At 63.1% G+C, this 388-nt stretch overlaps 1 protein-coding gene across 1 annotated transcript in view; it reads left to right on the top strand.

Moving 5' to 3' along the window:
• Positions 1–388, top strand: part of PPL (periplakin) — a gene marked incomplete at its 5' end in the record, with an annotated part of 17,085 nt that overhangs the window by 2,609 nt on the left and 14,088 nt on the right. The window contains one exon of the mRNA XM_009584758.1: positions 265–306. Within this exon, the coding sequence (XP_009583053.1) occupies positions 265–306 (42 nt within the window). The remainder of the gene's footprint in view (positions 1–264; positions 307–388) is intronic.

The following is a 388-nucleotide window of genomic DNA, read 5'->3' as shown; positions in this document are numbered from 1 at the left end:
CCCCCCCCCCTCCCCCCCCCCCTCCCCCCCCGCGGGGGCGGCCCCATCCCGAGCCACTGATGAAGGCGAGGGCATCCCACCATCCAAGCTGCTACAGCCTGGACCAGGTTGGGTGGTGGCCCAGATCCATGCCTAACCTCAGAGCTGAGCATCGTACACCGACTCTAGCTTTACAATGAGGCAAATCTTCAAGCCCCCCCCCGCCAGACCACCACTCTCAGGAGACACGCTCCTAACTCTTGCCTTGCTTCTCCCTGTTACCAGGAATACATGAGCGACTTCCAAGCCAAATACCAGAAGCTGCTGGTAAGAGACCTCCGAGATCCCGGGGGCAGAGCCCTTTTGCAGGGGTCCCTTGCCGGGGTGGACCGGTAGCCCCAGGTGACCC

This window comes from Fulmarus glacialis, unplaced genomic scaffold (genome assembly GCF_000690835.1).
Source record: "Fulmarus glacialis isolate BGI_N327 unplaced genomic scaffold, ASM69083v1 scaffold31079, whole genome shotgun sequence".
Classification (NCBI taxonomy): Eukaryota; Metazoa; Chordata; class Aves; order Procellariiformes; family Procellariidae; genus Fulmarus; species Fulmarus glacialis.
This window is presented reverse-complemented; position numbering and strand designations above follow the sequence as displayed.